This window comes from Cyprinus carpio, chromosome A22 (genome assembly GCF_018340385.1).
Source record: "Cyprinus carpio isolate SPL01 chromosome A22, ASM1834038v1, whole genome shotgun sequence".
NCBI lineage: Eukaryota > Metazoa > Chordata > Actinopteri > Cypriniformes > Cyprinidae > Cyprinus > Cyprinus carpio.
The window spans coordinates 5,710,595-5,731,335 of NC_056593.1; the positions used below are offsets into that span (position 1 = coordinate 5,710,595).

Consider the following 20,741-nt stretch of genomic DNA (forward strand, 5'->3'; position numbering starts at 1 on the left):
AATGCAGATTAAATGCTTCTGAATGGTGTAATATTTTTAACATTTCAAATTACCATCAAATTTAAAATTCATGCATGAATTAAAATCAACAGTATCAGTATATTATATATGTTAACAAGTATAACTAGTTTATTGTAAAGTAAATTAAGTTTTTGTGAAACAGAGTTGCTAAATGATAAACTTTTTTTATTTTATGTGGTTAACCATGTTGGTTTAAGATGATTTAGTTCTTGAATCAAAGTGCAAAAACATTTATCATGACATATGATATAATACCACGTTTGTATCATGCACAGATTGGTAAAAGCACCACTTCCTGTTTCTGAAGAACAACAGTGAAATGTCTACATGCATTAAGATTAAAATCTAGTTAAAAGGGCAAGGGTTCAAGATTGCTGCAATGTTTCAGGAAAAACATCAGAAGTGTTTTAAACTTTCCGTACAGTGTTTTTCTCAGTAAAGTGTTGTAATATACACTTGACTCAAACACATTTTAAGAGAAGGATGGAGTTTTTTTATTTGGGTTACACTTACACTTGTACGTTTTTTGTACAACATCTATACACAACCAGGGCCGTAACCACCACAGACATCGAGGGAAACAAGTCTGTTAGGATGACAGATCTGTATCGCGATAACTTTTAAAAGCATTTAAGAGTTACACTGTCATCAGTGTCAAAATGATTGATATGAGTCAAATCAAAGTAGGCGGTAATATACTGTTATGCAAATTACTTAACTTTTCACCTCCAAATATGGCCATTTTGGTATAATTTACATGATTCATGTTATTCCTGAAACTGAGTGTGACCAGACAAGAACGTTTTTGCGTTTTCGCAAAATTAGGCATACAAATGAGTGAATGTGTGCATACTTTAAAATATTATTCGCAAATTTAGCATTTCCTTGACCTATCTATTTCTATACTTTACTAAAAATGTTCAATGCTCAAGAAATGGTTACGGCCTTGAACACAACAAACAGTCACACTAAACATTTTCTATAGTTATATTCAATGAAAACGACGTTTATTAAATTAAACAAATGTACATGTCAATGGAGCGATTCCACCATATCCAGTATTCGGAAGGAAAACAGCACAATGAAGCGAACAACAAACAATAAATAGAGTTAGATTTCAATTCTTTACATTCTAACATCAGATTCACAAGATACAACGATTATGAAACTTCACACGCAATTTTATTTCTCCATCAATCAACAGGCATCAATAAATAATCTTTATATCTGTGTTTGATTGCGTCATAAAGACGAAGCATTTATACAAGAAATACTGTGGTGCGCACATCAAAAATAAAACACATTCAAATGCAAAACACAAAATGGAATGGGATGCGGCGGATGACATCAGTCCATTCGGATCTTCTGATTGGTCATCCTGTAGATGATGCTGTCATATCCGGGATCCATGTTCCAGAGGTTGTACGAGACCACGATGACGGATAAAGCTAGCACGATCATCAGCCACAGGACAATGTTAAAGACCACAGCGTAATCATAGTCGTACTTGTAGGCCAGGTTGTAAGGGTTGCCTGTGTTACTCTGAAACAACCACACGCTAGAGTTACATGTAGGTCAGCATTCAAAAGTAGGTCAGCGAAGGGGGTTTCTACTGTACCGTAACCATCTTTTTGTTTTGGAACAAAAAAACAGGTTAAGGGTTGCAAAGGTGAGGGTCGCTAAGATAAAACCATACGCTACCATTTCTAAAAATGATTAAAACGCATACTAGAGCTTGCTAACCAACTACTACTGGCTACACTAATAACGTTACACGTCTTACAGAAGTGGTCTTGAATCGATTCTTTCTTCTTGTACCCTGACAAATAAGAACAACACTGGAAATGTGGACCTGACCCAACATTAAGTTTTTCTTTATAGAAATGTTTGAGTATAGAAAAGCTTATTTCAATCAACTTACGATCTGCTTGGACTCGAGGATGGAGCGTGACTTCCTGGTCAGAGGGGCTTCAAACGTCTTCACAGTCACGACTTCTACAACCGCGTTGTTTGAATAGACATTGGCGACATCGTCTGCGAATTCATACATGCACAAACAAACAGATTTTAGTATAACAGTACTAATAACAGCGGTACTATTTATATATTATTATTAAGTATTATTAGTGTAAAAAACAAAGACATTTTGTAGCTGGAACTAAATAGAGAAATGTATATGAAAATGAATATACATTGTAATAAATGAAACTAATGAATAAATAATGAAATTTAATGAAACAATGATTTTAAGTTCATGACTAGTCAAAGACAAATGAGATAAATGAAGATATGTTTTAATGTCAAGTTCTTAAATGTTTTTGGCTTAATTTATTTTTATTCTTTGTATTTTAACAATTTTACCCAGTAAAAGTGCCAATTTTGAGTTTAAACACAAAAGGAAAATAAAGCAAACAACAAAGCATATTTCCTCTTTTTTGGCTAAAAGTGTCTCAATGCAAAAAAAAAAAAAAAAAAAAAAAAAAAAGTCCTATGGCTTTATTTCTTTTAAAAAAAATAAAGGTTTTTCTTCCCTTTTTATTTTGGAAATATTTAAGTCACAATCACAGAAAAATCTACTTATTTCTAATAGAACATTTTAGCAACTTTGACATGACATCTATGTAAAATTGTTAAATATCATTTGCTTGCGAATAGGTTTTAGAAATAAATTCTGTAATTATTGTAATATTTATTGTGATAATGAAAATTGTTGCCTTGGAAACTAGATGAAGAAAATGTGTTTTTATTTTTGTATATTTGATTTTATTTCAATAAACATTTATTTTATTAAAAGTAACGGAAATTTCATGTTTTAGCAAACTATAATAACTCTACAGCTAGTGTTAATTTCATTAACGAAAACTATGACGAAAAATGTTTTTTCCCCCGACGAAAACGAGACGACGATGTAAAGCTAATAAGGTCATTAATTGATAAAGGAGACTAAATGAACATGCAATATCGCTGGCGAAAAAGACGAGACTAAAATGTAGTTAAAAAGAACTAAAACTTTATTTTTGTTGAAAAAAAAAAAAAAGGGGAGCCAAAAAGTGGAGCCAAAACATTTCAGACTTCTGTGCTCTATTACGCAAGAGTTTTCTGTTAAACAGATACGCATGTATTGCGAATAGTAACATTACTTACGCAACCTCTGTACTGCAATAAGTCTTTTTGCTGTTGTTTTAAAAGAGAAACATTAATGTACGCATGGCTTGTCTTTAAAAAACAGTTGAAAGATTTTTTGATTTTACAATGACAGCTTTTGTTATAGTACTCTGTAGTATACTATAGTTTTGCTGACTCTTATATGCTACTCTTTACTTTTGATTCTCCTTTACTATTTCCCTTAAACATCTGTAACTTTAAGTTACTTTCATTAGGATAATCATGCTTCTGAAAAATATGTTTTTCCCCTCTCTTTTTTAGTAGTCAACTTATTTGTCTGCGTGCCTTTTTGTTTGTTCATGTAAGTGGAGTGGAACTCTGTATAAACCCAACTGGGTTTCGTTCCCCTCCTTGTACTGTATCCATGTGATATCTGTGCAGAACAAATAAATAAATAAAAAATAAATAAATAATGCAATTTGGAATTACATTAATGCAATTTGGAATTACTATTAGGAGTTTCTCTGTTATATTATTTGAGAGTAGATTTTTGTTACGCCAGTTTTCATAACGTAGACATTATTTTCATTATTCATTACAATGTATATTCATTTTCATATACATTTCTCCATTTAGTTCCAGCTACAAAATGTCTTTGTTTTTTACTAGACAGGGTGAGTGTATATCTGAAGTTTTTGGTGTTTATTTAGCCTCTAATTGATATCTGGTTATAAATCTGTACACTAACGTTAGATGAGGTAGAATAAACCAAGCATACGAGTCGATATTCTATTGATTTGTGCTTATTGGTGAAAGAGCAACTTCTGATGAAACGTAAAAATACATTTCCCAAATGACAAGAATCACTGCAATTAAAATTTAGCAAAATAATATATTGTTTCATCATTTTAACCATTATACAGTAAGACAAAAATGTGCAAGTTTCCACTGACTAAAACTTCTCAGACATTTAGTCAACTTAAATTTGACTGAAACAGGACAAACTGACTAAATATTCTAAAAGCTAAAAGTTACATTTGACATAGGACTAAGACTAAATTAAAAATAGCTGCTAAAATGAACACTATCTACAGCACAGACACAGGCTCGTTACCTTCTGCAGAGCAGACGTCAGGATTCTGGTAGCGTCGGTGAACTGAGGGGAGTCTGTGCCGTAGCGGCGGACGATCTCCTCCAACCCCGCGAGCTCTAGAGAGTACAGGTCAGGAGCCGGGTCTTTAGCCAGATGCTTGTGTTTCTGCAACTGTAACAAAATACTTTAACATCACACAATCGAACATTGCTTGCCACAGTAATTTAATCTGATTACAGAGATTTGATTTAGCTTTCTTTTAACCAACATCAAAAGAAAATTAAGAATAAAAAACTAATTTGATTATTATATTGTAGATATTTATGAACTGCATGAGACAAACAAGCAGATGCAAACATTGAGGCTAGATTAAAAAAAATATTTTTTACTAAAAAAACAAAAATGAACACACAAAATCTTGCACGGCTGATTTATATTATGGAACAAACTGTCATAAAGTGCATCTATCGGCTCGGAGCAGACAGAGAAACTCACCAGAGCGGAGATGTCGTACAGCACCTGAACCTCAGAGAGGAACAGAAGATCAGCCTGAAACACACAGAACACCACATAAACACATTAAAACCAGTAGATTTTGACCAGCGTCTAGTTTAGGAGGGGAAACAAAAACCAACAAGCATCTACTGAACGATGGTTTCTATTTGTAACAACTACTTTCACATGTAGATTATTTCGGCAAGGTAGAAGCCACTTCCTACCATGACCGAAAAAAAGCATGTCTGTATAAAGTTTGTGAATACTGTATAAACTAACACATAAATAACAGATATTTTAATGACTTATTTGACATTTATGGACAAAGTCAACCTCAGTTTTGTGGTTCACTAAACCACTAATTTGTGTTATTAGCTATTATAACCACAAGTGTTAAGAGACCATGTCTTCACCTCGTTATTACGACTAAGAGAGACGAGAGGAAGGGACGTGAGGACGGATCCGTCCTGGGACAGACGTCCACGGATCTGTTGCAGGGTCACAGGCAGGTCCTCAAACACTGTGTTGGCCATTCCCATCATATACAGCCTCTGAAACGCACAATCAAGACATTTCAGTATTTACAAACCACAAACAACATATAATTTCATTATTATTTAATTTTTTTTAAGTATTTTTGATTAACATAATTAACACTTTAGACATGACAGTAGCTCTTTTTTATTATTAGTGCCATATCAGCACATAAGACGGATTAAGAAGAGGCATAAAACAAATAAAAAGATAAAGAATAATAGTCAAGACACAATTAGGCGAATCAGTTTCTTATAATACTACTAATAAATATATATATATATATATATATATATTAGTCAAGAATTATATATATATATATATATATAAATAATAAATAAATAAATATATATATATATATATATATATATATATAAAATAAATAATATTATATATATATATATATATATATATAAAATAAATAATATAAAAAAATATATATATATATATATATAATTATATATATAGTAACTACAAGCCTTTAATTTAACATTTGACCAAAAAAAACACACATTTTTCCTTAGAACGGTAGATCTCAAGGTAACTTTGCATTTTACTGCATCAGATTTTAAGCGTTTCTCATGTACATCTTTATCTGCAGAGCACTTGCATGTGGTTAGTGTTTGAGTCAAGAAATTCGAGGAGGTCACACCTCCTCACTTGGGGCAAGCTGCAAGACCACAGGCGTGCTATCAGCAAACAGAGTGTGCACCGTGTTTGCCACACTGTCCAGGGTGAATGGAACCGGCTGAAACCAGACAGACACAGAGATGAACAAAAAGGTGCCATCAGTCTCATGATACAAAATAAGGGAAGTCTTGCAGGGAATCTCCATGGTTAATCAATCCTAAAACATCCTCATTTTCTAGAACATAAAAATGAGCTGTTGAACATTTTCTTTTCTGTTTTCAGGGTCTGAGGTATTTAACTTCACTCATTCATTTAAAGGTCAAACTGACAACTACACGTTGAATCAAAGACATAAAAGCAAGAAAGTGCGAGACAAACCCTTCTTTTGCATTCATGCACCACAGAACCTAAAATAACTCATGCGCGTGAGAATGCATTACTCACATTTTCAAGAGGGTAAGAGGAAATGTTTTTCGGAAAGTCGAGACTGTCCAAGCCACGCACGACGATCAGAGCGTTTGCACGCGGGCGTTGGAACAGCGAACCGGCAGCCAGACCTGGCCAGTCAAGATCCTACAAATAAATACCAGAAGCTTAATACAGAGTTTACGTGAAGACATGATCAGATGTGCCTTTACAGGATTAAACAGATGTTATACCTCATGGATGGAGAAGCCCATGGTCAGGGCGACTAGATCAGGGATCTTTTCTCCTGATATGGGCCACTGTCCATCCCGGAAGGTGACGTACTGCGGGCTGCGCAAAACAGTCAAACTGTCACCCAAAACACCTGATGAAAAATAAAACCGGAAGCAATGCTGATAAAAATTGTCACAATCTTTCTTTACAATAAATCACACTTTTTTTGACATTTTAAAGTCTAATGCAATGCCATACAGATATTTTGAGGTGTGTGGAAAAGTCTACAGAAAAAAAAAATGAAATTAAGATGTTTTGATTTGTGTGGAAAGCATAAATAATAAAAATATGATTTTACTAACTAACTTAATATAAATAAGACTAAAATAATTATATAATGATACAAATATATAAATAAATAAATGCATCAGTACTTCCTATAGTGAGCAGAAAAGAAGAAATATAATGTGACGTGACAAAAATAAAATTACATAATTATAATATTGATTTTTCCACAGTATAAATTGGGTATTTCTACATAAATGTCTTTCAAATTTCAGGTTGCACGAGAATAATGACACTTAATCATCATAATCAAACATCTAAAAGATTGAAACCTCATTTCCTAACACAATGATCGGTTTAAAAACCACAATAATAGTATCATAACCATGATATTAATCAACACTGCAGGATTTGTTATATGAACATGACTGTCACGTGACCTGCTCGGGCTTCCTCATTCACTATCAACATTTAGTAGCAAACCCATTTTTATTTAACAGCATAAAGCAACATTAACACAATATCGTAGCAAATGCACATAAATTATTTTGGATTAAATTAATTTAATTGTATAAACGAGAGATACTGGATCGATTTGCATGACTGCGGATTACGGCACCTTACTACAGTCGACATTATCTCATTAAAAGATCGCTAAAAACACACCGTAAAAACCACGTAGATCTAAAAGATAAAGTATAACGTCAATGTACCTGATAAAAGGGCTAAAAGCGCAAACGCCGTGTTAATAATTGCTCGATTCATCTCGGGAGGATTTTTCTGATGGACTCCACTTCCTCGCAATACGGGTCACATGACCCGCGCCCGCGTGACGTCGTGCGTCATGACGTTGCTGCTGTTCCTGTAGCGCTTCGGCGTTCACTGCGGGACTTTTAAACTCATTTAATTAATCTAGCTAGGGTCTGCAACCTTCAACGTCAACAAAAAAAGAGGCATTTTGGCCCCTTTGCCACCGAATAAAATTCACGTGGAGCCATAAGATATTTGATCCCCAATTATATCATTGGGTAATTATACTGTATATAAATTGCGGACTTTCTGTACGAGAGCGCCCTCCAGCGTCGAGTATGAATAAAACATGCAGCGCATGAGCGTGTTCATCTGTAGGTTGGTGACCTTTCTCCTAATTTTAAATTTGATTTGATAACCTTTTTATAGCCTAAGTTTTATGATTTACATGTTTTACTGACAGGAATGAAAACGAGGCTGTGAGGGATAGAAGTAGCCTTTTTTGAATGGATTGTACTGTCGATAAACACAATTGTGCGTTACATTGTAACGTCCCTGGTTAAATTCACTATGTCTAACCTGACTATAAGGTCTGTCTTCTAATGAAATACTTAAATAATAGCCTACCTATAATTATAGCTATTGATAAATACACTTTGATTTGATTCCATCTACTGCTGCAACTCAAAAAGCCAGAATAATAATAATTAGTAATAATAATCATAATAAAAACATTACTTCAGTTAAACTATAGCAATTTGTAGATCATATAATCTATTTCTTGTTTTTATTATTTGAATACAAAATGAGGAACTTGATCTTGCTTTTCCAAACCCGTATCGTCCTCTTCAACCTTGCTGGTTTTCTTGTAATATCATTGTTATCCTCTTGGAGGAGCTCTTGCTCCGTCACTGAGCGCTGGTTTCGAGCCCCACGAGCCAGAGATCATTTCCCAGCCCCTGTGAGATGATTTTCACTGTCTCCTAAGGCAGACCTTCACCATATGTTCGGCCGAGAAGCCTTATATGACTCTTGATATTTTAAAATAAATCAATAAGTCAAAAACTAATGCACTTGAAATAAAGTCTGGGTTGTAATCTAAGGGAAGAGGCTGCATGCATGCATGATAGTTATTTATATATAGATATCTTCTTGGTGGGCTGCAGGCTGATCATCAGATTCTACTAATGATGAATCAGACACTGAGAATGTGTTTGGTAATTAAATACAGGGTACAGCTGCATATGGTAAAATTATGGCATTCTTCTTTTCAAAAGTAGGCCGTGAAGAGTTGATGCACAACTTTTTATTTTTATTTAGGCTACATCAAAAGCATTGAAATTAACATTAATATTTGGAGTGCATATGGTGCATATGCTATTTCCATCAATGAAAAATAAAAGCTGCATGCATAAATATATACTTATAAACACATAATTGTAAAAGCATTAGCAAAATGATAATTCGCATGTTATATGATAGCCTATAGCCTACTGCAATTAACTGGCTATGTTCAGAAAACAGCTTTGCTCTTTCAGTCAATAACCAACTCGGAAAATCACCCAAAACATAATCCATTTAACACGATCGCTTCAAAAGCAGTTCGTTTCCCGTGTCTTACCCGCGGAGGAGATCTTGTCCTGCACAGTGTCTTGTTTGAGGCGCGTTCTCGCCCTGAGAAGCGGGACTGGAGCGCGCCGCAGCTCTGACTGCTGAGCGCGACCCCGCGACACGCCTCCTCTGATTTTCACATTCCATTAGGAAATTCAATAGCCGACAATTAGACTGACCCAGCGATCGCCCACCCGACGGGACACTGCCGACACACACTGACAGGGCATATCTATGATTCATAAATATATGTTGAATATTTTTTAGGGTTACTCCATGTGACCTAAACATATCTCTCGATAAATATGTGATATTAAAATATTATTATTATTATTATAGTAGCCTCTTTTTTTGTAAAAAAAAAAAAAATAAGCTAAATGTAGGCTACTTGAATATTTTTTTTTTAAAGTTACAATAATAAAATATCGTACCAAGCTAGGCACATCTGTTTTTGACAATAGTGGCCTTTTAGTTAGTTTTTTTTATTTTTTATTAGTATTATTAATATTATATAAGCAGAAATGTATTTATTTATTTATTTATTTATTTATTTATTTTGAAGTTATAATAATAAAACATTGTACCAAGCTATGTAAGGCAAAATTTCTGCTTTTAACAATTTCAGCCCTTTTTTTTAAATTAATTGTGTCTTTGCAAAAAAAAAAAAAAAAAAAAAAAAAAAAATATATATATATATATATATAGAGAGATAGATAGAGATATATATATATATTATATATATATCTATATTATATATATAGAGAGAGAGAGAGAGAGAGAGAGAGAGAGAGATAGATCTTTTCATGTATTTATTATTATTATTATAATTAATAATTCATTCATTCAAACACTTCTGTTTTCAACCATTTCGCCCTTTTAATGAGATTCGTTTTTATTTTTCTAGTAATTATTGTATGTTTCATTTTTAATTGAGTTTTTATTTTATTTTAATGTATTCTGAATAGCAAAGCAATGTAAAGCTTTTTATTTTTTAACTATTTATTTACAGAACGAGAATGATATAGAGCAATAGAACATAGATAGATAGATAGATAGATAGATAGATAGATAGATAGATAGATAGATAGATCTGGAACAATTCAGACGGTTCTCTGCTGGTCTGAAGGGTTTGAAGGACAGATCAGGTCTGCGAGTGACAGTATTGCCTCGATGAGCGGACATTAACCCCGGCGCTGATGAACACTCGCTCGTCTCTGTCCCTTCCTCTGTCTCTTTATTCCGCGAGAGAACGCCAAGCACAGCGCCTCGGGCACTGAACACAATGGAGAGCTGTAGAGGGTGGGACGGGGGGGAGAGAGACCCCATGCATGTATAAATGAAGGCTTCATGGGGGAAGGTAGGGGCGGCCTTGAAGAGATCAGATTAAACAACACAAAAGCCCACCAAACTCGCCTCTTATTTATTTAGATTTCAATGAATCGGGAGCGTTTGTTTCAGCTGAAGAATTCTAATATCCTATAAGACCCTGGCCAGTTTATTTTAGGGGATTCGCTGTTTAAATATGTATGTCAAACTGAACACATCATCAACTCAATACATTCTCACGTATTTGAGCGCTGCTCTCAATGTCTCTTTCTTTCTTATCAGTAGATAAAATTATCGTTGTCTTTTATTATCTCTTCAGAACTGTAGGCTACATTTTATAGTCTTCAAATAGTGTCTGTTTTGACTGAATTTGGGTCTTTTAGGCTACTTGCTACTGGTCAATACTATTTGGATTAATTAATAACAATATTTTATATAGACTAACTTGCTTGAGAGATCCAGATCATTGAGATTGTAAATAACTTTTTCAACGTAGCCTACTTTATTTAGATTTTCTAAAGAAATAACTCAAAATTGCCATCCAAAAACCGGACTTTTACTGCTTTTATTTGACAAAAACACAATTCCGACCAAAATATCAGACAACATCATAGAACTTTTCTGGATCTCTTTAGAAACAGAACTGAATATGATCATTTTAATGGTGTTAGTAACATTTACTTTATAATCTTATACATAAATTAGATTAAAGTATTTTTTACAGGACCCTTGCATCCCCTTATATTTTATACTAGACGTCTTATACGAACTCTGTTCTCTAATTTTGTTACAGCACGAATCGTCCGCCTGTGAATATAGGACTCTGAGCACGCTCCCGAGCTCTTTAAGCGCGTTCCCCAGCGCTGTGACCTCCAGGTCGCCTCCCCCGGGGATGATGCTTGCGCGTGGGGGAAGGGTTTGCCCGTTAGGCGGTGGCCAATACATCCTCCGTCAAAGCCCTGAGCAATCCTGTTACAAACGCAGCTCGCGCGATTATCCTGCTCCTCTTGTGTGTGTGTGTGTGTGCGCGACAAAAACAGCCTCTCGCGCAGAGCGGCCACAAACATCATACACAAACAAATCGTCATATTTACGAACATACTACTTAAATTAGTGCTTATTTAAATGTAATGCACGTCATCTCAGCTAACATATTAATGTTTGTTAATGTTTTAAAATGATGTTTAATTTTTTTTTTTTTTTTTTTTTTTTTTTTTTTCCCCACACATTCAAGTTTAGGTTGTGGGACCTTAATCATTTCACTAGGCCAGGTCATGTTGAATAGGATGAATATTATTTCATATTATATGTTCATATTATTTGAAGTTCATATTATTTGAATTTTCAGAACAATTTGGTTCCGAGGTTGAAAAAAATATTCTTAGCACTTAAAACGTCCTCAGAATTTGTTTTTGTTTTTGTTAAAACGTTCATTAAACAGGCTATTTTAAGAAAGCTTGTTAATGATATTTGTCCAATTTGTCCTTTTGACTTGAGATGACATATTTCTAGGCCCCAGCGTGGTCTGTCTTTTTTTATTATCACATTTTTTATGCAAGCGCATTTCTAATAAAATCCCAATAACTAATATATGACCTTAATTCTCACTTTTTGACAACAAAAGCACAAAAAATGTGAAGGAGTGTTGCCATTTTATTTCGGGTACGTCTTTAAGTGCTCAAAAAGGTGAACAAGGGTTTAATGGCGTTTAAAGCATTTTGTTGAAATTGGATTTAAATGCATGCTCCAGCTTTCGTTGAAAATATAAAATAGAATTTTGTTCTGCTTAAAATAGTCACTTTTATATCTAAATAAGCCATCTATAAGGTTTAAAACACCCTATAAATCCGCCAACCAACTCCTGCGCGCTTTATGATATAAGCCAAAAATGCCGTTTTGTGGTTTTCCAGAAGCCTCTCAGCGGCACTGCCGATTAATTTTGTTTACGCTGTGCGAAACACCCCCCTCTCGCTGAATTCTACACGGGCGCATCGAGTCGTACAGAGGGAGCGCAGCCGACTGGGTTTATGGTAATTGCGGTTGTTCCCCCGACTGGCCTTCTGGGTAAGAGAGAGAGAGAGAGAGACAGAGAGAGAGAGAAGAGAGAGAGAGAGAGAGAGAGAGAGAGAGACACACAGGCGTCTTGCGCTCAGCTTTCATTGCCCGCTGCACGCGCTAACAGAGAGACACGCACACACACAAGCAGGAGTCGCGCGAGCACTCAGCGCGCAAGGGATATCGCGTATCGGAACCGGGACAAAGAGACGGAAGATTTTCCGCGACCAGTCCGTCAGATTAAAGGGAGAGAGAGAGTTCGTGAGGCCGTTTTGTTGGCCAGTGGTGCGTAAATGTGCGCGTGAGGACCGGCCCGTGCACACACGCGCAAACACGCTGCCGCCGTTCTCGCGGCGTGGCTCTCGATCGCTCGTTGTCTCGCCCGAGCCCAACATGGCGCTGCGAGGCGTCATATAGCAGACTGAGTTCAGTTCAAGCAGAGCCCCGGGGATTTTTCGCCACCTGTGCATTCACGCGATTCGTGTCGAAGCCATCAACCTCTTCTGAGTCTAAGGAATTACGCTCGACTGCTTCTGCATGGATCTACATGGATCTCTTCTAAGTGTTCACAGTTTTTCCAGAAGTAGATATTCATATTCGGCAAGTGCGGAGATACTTTGAACTTCTGAAGGACTTCCTTTGAAAACAGAGAAAAGTAGGGTTAGTAGATTGACCTGAGTTATAAATAGGCGACATAGTAACGCAGCTTTCAACAGGAGCATCTGATCCTCTTTGTTTTTAACGGGAATCTTTGCATATCTTAAAAACTCGCATTTAAAGAGGAAACCCCATACTTTCAGTGCGACTTGATGAACAGCAAGCATCGCTACATTCAGGTAAGAACATTTTAAGCTTTGTTATTGATGTTTTCCATGCCTTATCTGCTCATGTTTGCTCCGTTACAATGTGTCCAGTGTAGGCAAATGCGTTCGGTCAGCTTCGTGCGCAAAGAGGGGTTTGTTTTTGATAGCCAAAGCTATTTTAAACTGCACGAATCCCCTCATATAGACTCGTGTTTAGACATTTCTGTGTGAAACTACTGTTTGTTGATAAGTTTTCATTATGTTGTCTCCTGGCTGACTGGAGGCGAGATCGTGACGATGTTGTTGACGTTTCTTGTTGGTTGTTTGTGTGCGAATATTAGACATCGCTTTTTAATTTTATAAATCTAAGTAATCTAACGTTTCTGTCGGTCCTCACGAGCTGACAGACCATTTCTCATGCGAAGGGACTTTCCTTAGTGGCTGACCTTTTTTCACTGTGCGTCTTCATAGCGAAATCACATCGTAGATTTGTGGAACTGTTGGTTTCTGTGAAATTCACGTGTGTTACTTTTCTCGTGTTGAGTAATGAGACTGCAGCGCGCGCTTGAGTTGGCGCGTGGACTTTCTTTTTCCGATCGGGAGCCACCGCGAACGCTATTGATTTCGCAAGCCTCGCCCTTTTCTATGACGGTTGCCAACCTTGTGAAAACTGTAATAAATGATCCCTTTCAGTCTCTGAAAAAGCTTATAGAAAACAAGAACTGGATGTGAGTGTGACCTCCAAACAAGTAGGCTATGCACGTTTGGAGGTCACCTCCATTTCTTTCTTTTTTTTTCCAAGTGAGCTTTGTGAGAGGACTGAAAGGAAACATCATGGATAGAAAAAGCCTATGCATTCATATACAATGAATGTAAGGTTTCCTATGGAGCTTGTGCTAGACACAGAAGCGAATTAGTCCTCAGTATGACCGCTTTGTGGAGACGCTTGCAAGTCCTCCTTTTGTTAATAGACAACTTCGCGAGCTTCTTGCGCTCAGAGTTATTCGGGACGGGAGGAAATGACTTGGCCAGTTCCTACAAAGTGAAGACATTGACAGTTATGTGTATAATCTTTCATAGCGCTTTGAAGTTTGAGAAACCTCTTTGTCCTTGACAGGCGCGGCTGGTTGGAGATTAAAATCCATATTGACGCTATTTTTCTCCACTTCAAATATTTCACCCACTATGTCACGCAGACTGTCATGCCATTCTATAATAACAGACAGTGCTGTGTTGTCTCACCCTGATGCTTTCTTAGTAGGAAACCCTCAGGGTTGTATCCAAGTTGTCAAAGAACTGATGGTATCCGAAAATTTTAAGGTTTAAAATCCCACAAATGGCTGAATAATGAACCTTTATCACTGTGCCTGTAATAAGAGATCGGTAGACTTAATGAGTGTTAAGTCACTCTTGATAAAATCTATTAAATGAATAATTAGCATTTGTAAGGAGTTTATTGAAAATAGACATACATTGGAACTTAGGCCCCTAGTTACTGGCATGCTTTTTGTAGTCAAACCCTTGGGTTAATTTTTCACAGGAGTCTCGTTTCTAAATGCTTGCGACTTGCTCTTCTGCATAATTAAAGCGCTGTGGACGCCATTAATCAAACGTGTTAGAGCATATCCTTATGAATCCTGGTGGAAAGAAAGCCCTGGATCCATCCATGTTTCCACAGGCTTGCCTAAACGACTACCGCAGATTTTTGGCATCCAGTGTCAATTTTAAAAGTGTATTTCAATCTGACGCGCATTGCTGCACAATCTTACCATGTTCTGAAGTTGTTCCTCAACAGCTCTTGTTACGGATTCCCAATAAGACCCATTTGGCTGTGTAAGTTTCTGGGTTGGCCCGTTGGTTCTTTGATTAAAAGACTGCTTGATAATATTATATTTATGTTCCTCATATCAATGTAGGCTATTACTTTTTGGGTTATTTCGTGTAGGCCTAGATATTTTTCTAAAGAACTAGACAGTGAAAAGTTCTTTGTTGCCCTTAAATGTGAAAATATGAAATCATAAAACCCTTTTGGTTCTAATTGTAACCTTAATTCGTCAGAGTGTGTGTATATGTATGTGTATATATATATATATATATATATATATTCTGTGTTAAATTATGATTTTTATTTTAGTAAATAATAAATTGATAATTTTTTAGAGTGGAACTAATGACTGATTTAATGTTATATAAAAGCCGACAATCTGTTCATTATTTGTTCCAATCTGTTCAATACAAATGAATTGAAGCTTCTGTAGCCTACAGCGGTTCAGTTTTTTTTTATTGTCTTAAATGATCCCCACTTTTTAGACTTTTAAGACTTTTGTTGATGCCATTAAAGATTATACAGTGTTTGTACACGAACTGGCATGAATACCGGTTGTTTCCCACTGTTTATTTCGTCCACTCCCCCGACTCGCCCTGCCGAGACCCCCAGCTCTCCGGGTTTGTTTATTTATAGCCCGTCAGCTCAGTGTGAGCTCACGCCTGCATGGTCTCCTCACCCACGGAGCCTGTCTGGAGACAGACCAGCCTATATTCCGATGTCAGCGTCAGATTTGCAAGAGAGAAAGTGTGACATGTCTGTCCCATGTTGTAATGCTCTATACATATACCCGCGGGTGGAATTTAGACAGACAAGACATGGCCTGAGTTAAACCGTGCCACAGAATAGTTCACAGAAGTTCACAAAGATAGTTCACAGATTATTTTCAAGTGATTGATGTTGGCAGAAATCATACCACAAAAATGAGCCACATAACAGAGATTGGCTGCATTAGAGGTTATGGAGATATCATATGATAGGACATTAGAGGCCAGCCAATGCGGTCAACATTTTAGATGTTTTTTTGCTGGTTATTTTGTGTTTAACAACGCTATATAAAGAAGAAATATTTTAGTCTGTGTAAAATGTACTTCAAGTGTGCTCTGGCCTTAAGGTGTATAGAGAAAAATACAAAAAAGGTAAAGTAGCCTACTTGGGGACAAAAGGTTTTTTTCCACTTTGTTTTCGTCTCTTTTTGGCGCTTTGATAACTTCCGTAAACAACAAATTCTGTATTATTTTGCTATTAGTTAGAGTTTTAGTTTGCATTTCAGAAATGAATCTAGAGTAGTCAATAAAAATGGACCCTATGCACACCCATCAAAACAAATCCATTCATTCATATCCTATAAAAACAATTTGCAAAACATTTGGGCTAAATATTAAATATTTTGTAATCAACAGAAGTATCAGCGAGCACACATCCTCACAGAATTGGTTTCTTTACTAAATTGTATTGCCAGAGTTTGCTTTTGTCTTGGCAGCCCATTTGGTTTTATTCGCCAGCGTTTAGTGAGGGTGGAGAGGTGCGCGGGGATCGGATTTCGGAGTTTGGCTCCCGCTGGAGACGTCACGGTTTGATTGAAGTTTCTTCTCGGTCCGAGCGGTCCCACGGGACGGCGGCGCTGAAATGGGAGAGCTCTTCTCTTCACTTCACCGAGCTTTTGTGCCGCAGCAGGAGCCCCTGCGTGCACGGATCGCTGCGCGCTCCCGGAACGACGCCTACCCATGGATACATTTTCTTTTCTTTGAGCTGTGTTTCTTTTTTTTCTCACACGTTAAAACCTGGGAGTTTTGATACAGATACAATGTATTGGAGATAATAGATTATAAATGCCAGTCACTTTAGGTTATAGGTAGAACCGAAAAGGAGAAGTACAACTTCCACAAGAATGTCTTTTTCTCATAGTAAACCATATGTAACCTGCTGGTGCTTTAATAAACAGTTACTAGTCAGTGTTTTATGGTGGAGGATGTTATACTAGATATACGACTAACAGCACCCAATAAGGTGACATGATAAACACCGCTCTCAATTAAAACTGAACCGCACACCCTGAAGAGGTAGTGCTTCAGAAGTAATGAAAGATATATGAAATCCTTTGTGGCTTCATCCACACATTTACCTCTCCATATTAGACGTTTCAATATTTTATCTGCATTACATATGGTCTCTTTTATTAAAGAAAAGCTCCACCCCAAAATTAAATTTAGTCATTAATCACTTACACCCATGTCGTTCCAAACCCGTAAAAGCTTCGTTCGTCTTCGGAACACAATTTAAGATATTTTGGATGAAAACCGGGAGGCCTGTGACTGTCCTATAGACTGCCAAGTAAATAACACTGTCAAGGTAGGGCTGGACAATATATCGAACGATATGACCATGCGCATCTCGTCAGTAAAGCCGGTTCCATGATTAGCGGTAAATCCCCATCACCTGCTTTCAAATGGAGCTGCAGTTAATACACAGAGCCGTAGTTCACTTAGAAGCTACGCTATATCGAGTTCATTATTGAAGATGAATTGATAATGAACTCGATATAGCGTAGCTTCTCAGTGAACTACGGCTCTGTGTATTAACTGCAGCACCATTTGAAAGCAGGTGATGGGGATTTACCGCTAATCATGGAACCGGCTTTACTGACGAGATGCGCATGATCATATCGTTCGATATATTGTCCAGCCCTATTGATGGGGTTTTTAAGATGTATGAAAGTCATCATCAGAATACTCCATCTGCCATCAGACGTGCAATCTGGGTTATATGAAGATGGGAACACTTTTTGTAAGAGGAGACCTTTGAAAACGGAATAGTTGAATAAAGACATTATTTTTGTTTTCTGTGCTTACAAAAAGTGTTCCCGTAGCTTCATGTCTTTTTTTTTTTAATATTACCCAGATTGCACATCTGATGGCAGATGGAGTATTCTGACAATGACTTTCATACCTTTTCAGTCACAAGCCTCCCTGTTTTCATCCAAAATATCTTAAATTGTGTTCCTAAGACGAACAAAGCTTTTATGGGTTTGGAACGACATGGGGGTAAGTGATTAATGACAAAATTTTCATTTTGGGGTGGAGTATCCCTTTAACAGCAGAAATATATTAATATTATAATAGGCCTATATATATATATATATATATATATATATTCATTCATTCATTCATTCATTCATTCATTCATACATACATACAAATATATATTAATAAGTAAAGCTGAACGAGGTACATCCCATTATCTTTTGCATGAGCTAAAAACATTTAGTTGGGGTTAGGTACGGGAATCGTAAGAAATGAGCCTGCGTCCTTAACTCTTAATGAACGGTTCTTTAAGTGCTTTTGAAATATTCGGGGAGAAAGTAATTGCAGATCATATTTACATGTTTTTATATCTTGAGCCTTAAGGACAACTTGGTTAACGATGTTCTGGTACCGCTGAATATTAGCGCAATACTCATCCTTAAAGTATTTTAGTGCAGGGTTCAGTCAGCATCGGCGGAAGTTCAAGGATGCAAGTTCAAGAACCTTTAAAGGATTCGAACCTCACTCGGGTTTAAAAGAGGGACCATTTCCGAATAAGGGTTCTCGGGTCCCAACCACAGAGTTTGAAAGTCTCAGAGAACCCAATTCGTATCGATTTATATTCACAAGCAAGAATAGAAAAGACAGAGAGAGAGAGGTTTTACCGAAAGCCAGCGCTGTAGTCTCTAGAGTGCACGCACGCAATCCACCATTTCAAAGCAGCGCAGAGCGCACGAGGCAGACGGGGAGGCGAGCGAGAGAAAGGAATGGCTGCGGGGGCCGCACGCGGAATGTGTGCCCTGCCAGCGCGTGGGGCTCGCAGCAGTTCGTATTGCTTCTCACAGCTGAATGTCTGCAGGCAAATAATCACTTCTGTATACGTTGCGTCTTAAATATCCGCGCCCTGCTCGCGGAATGTTTTGTTTTGTCATTTTTTTCCATAATGGGCCAGCTAATGCGCAGCACAAGTACATAGAAAATGTAGGCTAAAGAATTGTCTTGTGTTGTATAGGGTTGCGAAACATGCCTGTTGACTGAACCTTTGACTAAAAGATATAGGCTATACACACACATAATATACAGGTACAAAAATGCAAGTTAAAAAAAATCAGATTTAAAATGAGTGAGATAAAATTAGACCTATGAAACGGTCATTTTCAGTTAGACATTGGACGCTTTGGGCTTAAGGTAATAAAGATAAGCTTATACCTTTCACAGCAAAGCAGTTCTTTTTGAAAAGGGGTGCTTTAATGAAAATATCTTATTCACAAAAGGGCTGTATTGCATAGGCTACCTTCTTTTCACAAGTCACGGAGGCATGTGATACATTTTAGTAGGCCTATACATTTCGTGTCTTGGGAAGTTTTGTCCTTGTATTTCCCCCTTCATTTGGCTTTGTTTTTATCTCCTGCTTATGGATATTATAAAACATTTTACTGCCACTTTAAGAGAGAGTGTCTGCGCGGCGGACCATAGGCTTGGCGATCTGCCACAGTTGGAGAGCTGATGGCGGGGCCTCTGGGGCTTCTAGGTGGAGATCTCAGCGGCCTTCCTTGCTCTTCACTTGAGCCTTTACTGCAGAATCTCACACTTCAGGAGATAAACATTTAACACTCTCTTTCATGCTCCGCACACTTTATAACATCATCTCGTGTTTTTCTATCAACAACACCGACCAGATGCAACGGCTTTCACGCCTGGTAGTGCCTTTGGCTGATACGTGCCACGCTGTCGTGCAAAATCTTTGAAAATAATTTGTTTAACTAAGTGTTGTTGTTTTAGTCCTCATTTTTATTTTTGTATACCAGATGACAAATACAAATATTTCTTTCTTTCTTAAAAATGTTTAAAAAAATGTTAAACATTTTTTGTTTGTAATTTCTTTTTTTTTTATATATAGGCTATATACCATCATTTTAATTTGTTTGGATACATGTAGGTACTTTTTATTTGCCTTATATTTTTGCGCATTACCTGCACGCTCTATTAGCTTCGAAGTGAGCTGAACATTACATGCTGCAAATTACAGCATTTTTTTTGTTTTGTTTTTGATCAGTGCAGCACACCATGACACGACCCACAAACCAATTCCGTTCCTATTCCAAGCATTTAATAATGGGGGGCTAAATGTAAAATATGTAGCAAAATTTAACCTTTGTACAGTCTTTTTAGTTTGAACGCCAAGGTGATTAGAAACAAAGTTAAAACAGCCCATGCATGCAGCTCGATTCAGTTTTGGCACACCTGCATTAAATGGCAGACAAAGCACCCGGCGAGCTTGGCTTGTGATTGATGTCTTTGAGAGCGGAGGTTTCATTCCTCCGTGGGGGGTGAGTACCCCTCTTACCGAAGCGCCCCTCAAATGCATAATGTCCTCGCCCCCGCCGGCGCAATGAAAGAGCGGGTCACAGAGGGGACGATAAATGAGAGCGCAGAGAACGTGACTGAATGGCCAAGGCGAGTGGGTTTCTGCTGCGCTCCCCATGGCAGGGTTGGATTAGGCTTTGAGGGCAGGACAGGATGGGGGAAGGGAGGCACAAGCGCCC

General features: G+C 37.1%; 2 protein-coding genes across 5 annotated transcripts in view; one reads left to right on the forward strand and one right to left on the reverse strand.

The window, feature by feature from the left end:
• Positions 1–491: 491 nt before the first annotated feature.
• On the reverse strand, positions 492–7,672 carry LOC109047221 (renin receptor). Of its 2 annotated transcripts, none has more exons than XM_019064921.2 (9): positions 7,516–7,672; positions 6,538–6,668; positions 6,323–6,451; positions 5,901–5,996; positions 5,128–5,265; positions 4,715–4,768; positions 4,241–4,390; positions 1,943–2,062; positions 492–1,563 (listed from the first exon to the last, which is right to left on the reverse strand). In XM_019064921.2, the coding sequence occupies exons 1-9, from the start codon at positions 7,565–7,567 to the stop codon at positions 1,369–1,371; spliced, it is 1,065 nt and encodes a 354-aa protein (XP_018920466.1). In that variant the 5' UTR covers positions 7,568–7,672; the 3' UTR covers positions 492–1,368. The 2 variants fall into 2 exon arrangements, with proteins under 2 accessions (XP_018920466.1, XP_042568331.1); XM_042712397.1 differs by lacking the exon at positions 492–1,563 and adding an exon at positions 1,603–1,840.
• A 4,540-nt stretch (positions 7,673–12,212) lies between these two features.
• LOC109047202 (BCL-6 corepressor-like) overlaps positions 12,213–20,741 on the forward strand; it is a 48,579-nt gene continuing 40,050 nt past the window's right edge. Inside the window, exon 1 of one of the 3 annotated variants that reach the window (XM_042712377.1) lies at positions 12,213–13,380. The gene's annotated coding sequence lies outside the window, so the exon portion shown is untranslated. The remainder of the gene's footprint in view (positions 13,381–20,741) is intronic. The other 2 variants (XM_042712376.1, XM_042712378.1) reach the window with 2 other exon arrangements.

What these genes read in the sequence shown, in the direction of transcription:
- LOC109047221 (XM_019064921.2), bottom strand. Translation starts at nt 7,567, where the DNA reads ATGAATCGAGCAATTATTAACACGGCGTTTGCGCTTTTAGCCCTTTTA. An exon ending in CTCTTAGTCGTAATAACGAG is followed by an intron (nt 4,769 to 5,127) that starts GTGAAGACATGG and finishes TGTGTGTTTCAG; the next exon opens with GCTGATCTTCTGTTCCTCTC. An exon ending in TGACGTCTGCTCTGCAGAAG is followed by an intron (nt 2,063 to 4,240) that starts GTAACGAGCCTG and finishes TGCATGTATGAA; the next exon opens with TTCGCAGACGATGTCGCCAA.